The sequence below is a fragment of the Kryptolebias marmoratus genome, linkage group LG21 (assembly GCF_001649575.2).
Source record: "Kryptolebias marmoratus isolate JLee-2015 linkage group LG21, ASM164957v2, whole genome shotgun sequence".
Taxonomy (NCBI): domain Eukaryota; kingdom Metazoa; phylum Chordata; class Actinopteri; order Cyprinodontiformes; family Rivulidae; genus Kryptolebias; species Kryptolebias marmoratus.
The window spans coordinates 23302938-23305536 of NC_051450.1; the positions used below are offsets into that span (position 1 = coordinate 23302938).

The following is a 2599-nucleotide window of genomic DNA, read 5'->3' on the forward strand; positions in this document are numbered from 1 at the left end:
TCTGTTAGCCTGTCCACACATGAAGGAGGGATCTGATTGGCCGCTGCAGGTCGGGAAGTGATCCAGACCAGAGCCGAGGGAAGCAGGTTCCCCTTGATGAGGTTTGTCAGCAGCACGTTGACCGATGACTTCTGTGTGACGTCAGAAAGCAGCTGCCTGTTGGTGAAATCCAGTGAAAGTCTGCTTTCATCCAGGCCGTCAAAGATGAAGAGAAGTTTACAGACAGCCAGCTTCTCTGCTGGCAGCTTCTGTAATGTTGGATGGAAAACATGGAGCAGCGTGAGAAGACTGTGCTGCTCATCTCTGACCAAGTTCAGCTCCCTGAACGACAGCAGAACCACCACACTGACATCTTGGTTCTCCGAGCCCTCGGCCCAGTCCAGAGTGAACTTCTGCACCGAGAAGGTTTTTCCAACACCAGCGACGCCGTTGGTCAGAACCACTCTGATGGATCCATGTTGCTCAGGTAAGGCTTTAAAGATGTCCTGGCACCTGATTGGAGTCTCATGGAGGCTCTTCTTGGAGGCTGTCTCCAGCTGCCTCACCTCATGTTGGGTATTAACCTCTTCACTCTGTCCCTCTGTGATGTAGAGCTCAGTGTAGATCCTGTTCAGGAGGGTTCTACTTCCTGGTTCATCACTTCCTTCAGTCACACGTTCACATCTCCTCCTCAGACTGATCTGATGTTCATCTAAAACCTCCTGCAGACCAACACCTGAAGAAAAACAGAGCAGATCTGATGCTGCAGCAGAAACTCCAACATTTTATTGCTGCTTAAATCTGAAGGATCTTTCTAAAGATCTTCAAACTTCAACAATGTGTCTGTATTAAAACAACAGGTTGACAGAAATGTCTTACCTTGGACACAGCTGCTCTGACTGGCTGTCTGCAGTCCAGTTCTGGTTCTGGATCTTTGTCCACACTGGGGACAGGAGGACGGTCCTGAGTGGTCCCAGGATGAGGTGATGCAGCGTCTGCAGAACCTGTGTCCACAGCTGGTAGAGACTGGATCCTTCAGGACGTCCTGACACAAAGAACAGCAGGACAGCTGCTCCTCCTCATCAACACCACTCCTCTTCCTCTTTCTGTGAAGACATTTCTTCATCAATAAATAAAATTTGAGAAAAATATCCAGACCTGCCAATAATTTCCAGAAGCTTTCCTAAAACAACTGCTTTTCACCACGATGGTTAAGGTTAGAAACAGTCGTTTACTTTGTGTCTGATGGTCCAGACTCAGGACTGAAGACTAGAGGTTCTTCTTTGGAGCAGTTAGACTTCATGGACAGACAGATGGATCCTGGACTCGCTGCTCTGTCCTCCATCTTGTGGTCTTCAGTTGATGGATGTGGTTCAGGTCAGTGTCTGAAGTGAAGGAGCAGAAGGATGATGCTCAACAAAACCTGATCTCAGCAGGTAACAGGACAGGGACAGGGACAGTAGCAGGGACGGGGCAGGCACAGGGACACAGACAGGGACAGGAACAAGGACAGGGCAGGGACAGGGACAGGGACAGGGCAGAGATAGGACAGGGATAGGACAGGGACAGGGACAGGGGCAGGACAGGGACAGGGGCAGGGGCAGGGGCAGGGGCAGAGACAGAGACAGAGACAGAGACAGGGACAGGGACAGGGACATGTCTTCACAGAAAGAAACAAAACTGTCACAGAATGTTAAACTGTCACGGCCAAAAAATAAACAGAGGAAATTTCAGAAGTTGCAACATTTCCTGTCTGAGAGCTGAAGAGACAGTTTTACAGGAAGTGTCCGGGTTGGACCAGGTCTCTGCAGGACACATGAAACCGGGGACAAAGACGTAGTCTTTTTGTTTAACTAATGAACTGTTTGGGGTTCAATAAAAATCATCCAACAGAGCTTTCACTGAAATGATAAGAAAATGTAAAACTGTTCTGAAAACCTAGATATCAGGATGTTTCCTGTTTTCATGTTAAAGCACTTCCTGTTTCCTGTTTCCTGTTTTCTCTGTTTTCGCTCCATCCTCCTAACAACAAGCTGTAAACAGAGAGACTCCAAAAAATCGTTACAAACTCCTCTGGACTGAGAGCAGGAAGTGACAAACCCAGAGACGCTTGTGGCTGATTAAAAGAAGACAACAGGAAAACCTTTGTGCTGATGAAGAATTAAAGTGACTCTTCTTCACTCCTCAGTCTGCAGAGAGAACATCCCTCTGAAACAAGAGAAGAAGAAGCAGGAAGTAGAGATCAAACTCACCTGATTCAGCTGCTGCACGTCTCTGTCGTGGAGTCTGAGAGCACTGAAAACTGACTTCTTCCCTTTTCCTTCTGTCAGAAATCATGTGACTTTTTACAAGTGTGTGTGTGTGAGTGGGTGTGTGGTTGTGTGGGGGTGTGTGAGGGTGTGTGAGGGTGTGTGAGGGTGTGTGTGGCTCAGAACTTGACCAACTTATGGGGACCTTCCTGCAAACATAGAGACCAGATTGAAGTCCCAGCATCCTGAGCGTGATTCGTCTGTCCTTGTTTTCTGTGACAGGGACGGTCAGGGTTCGATGGGGACGGGTCAGGGTTCGACAGGGACGGGTCAGGGTTCAACGGGGACGGGTCAGAGTTCGACAGGGACGG

At 48.7% G+C, this 2599-nt stretch overlaps 1 protein-coding gene across 1 annotated transcript in view; it reads right to left on the reverse strand.

Moving 5' to 3' along the window:
• The window catches only part of LOC108250960 (NACHT, LRR and PYD domains-containing protein 12-like), an 8772-nt gene extending 6519 nt beyond the window's left edge, over positions 1-2253 (reverse strand). Inside the window, exons 1-4 of the mRNA XM_037973340.1 lie at positions 2232-2253; positions 1215-1364; positions 859-1085; positions 4-715 (exon numbers count right to left, since the gene is read on the reverse strand). Of these exons, the coding sequence (XP_037829268.1) occupies positions 4-715; positions 859-1085; positions 1215-1324 (1049 nt within the window). The 5' untranslated portion in view covers positions 1325-1364; positions 2232-2253. The remainder of the gene's footprint in view (positions 1-3; positions 716-858; positions 1086-1214; positions 1365-2231) is intronic.
• Positions 2254-2599: the final 346 nt, after the last annotated feature.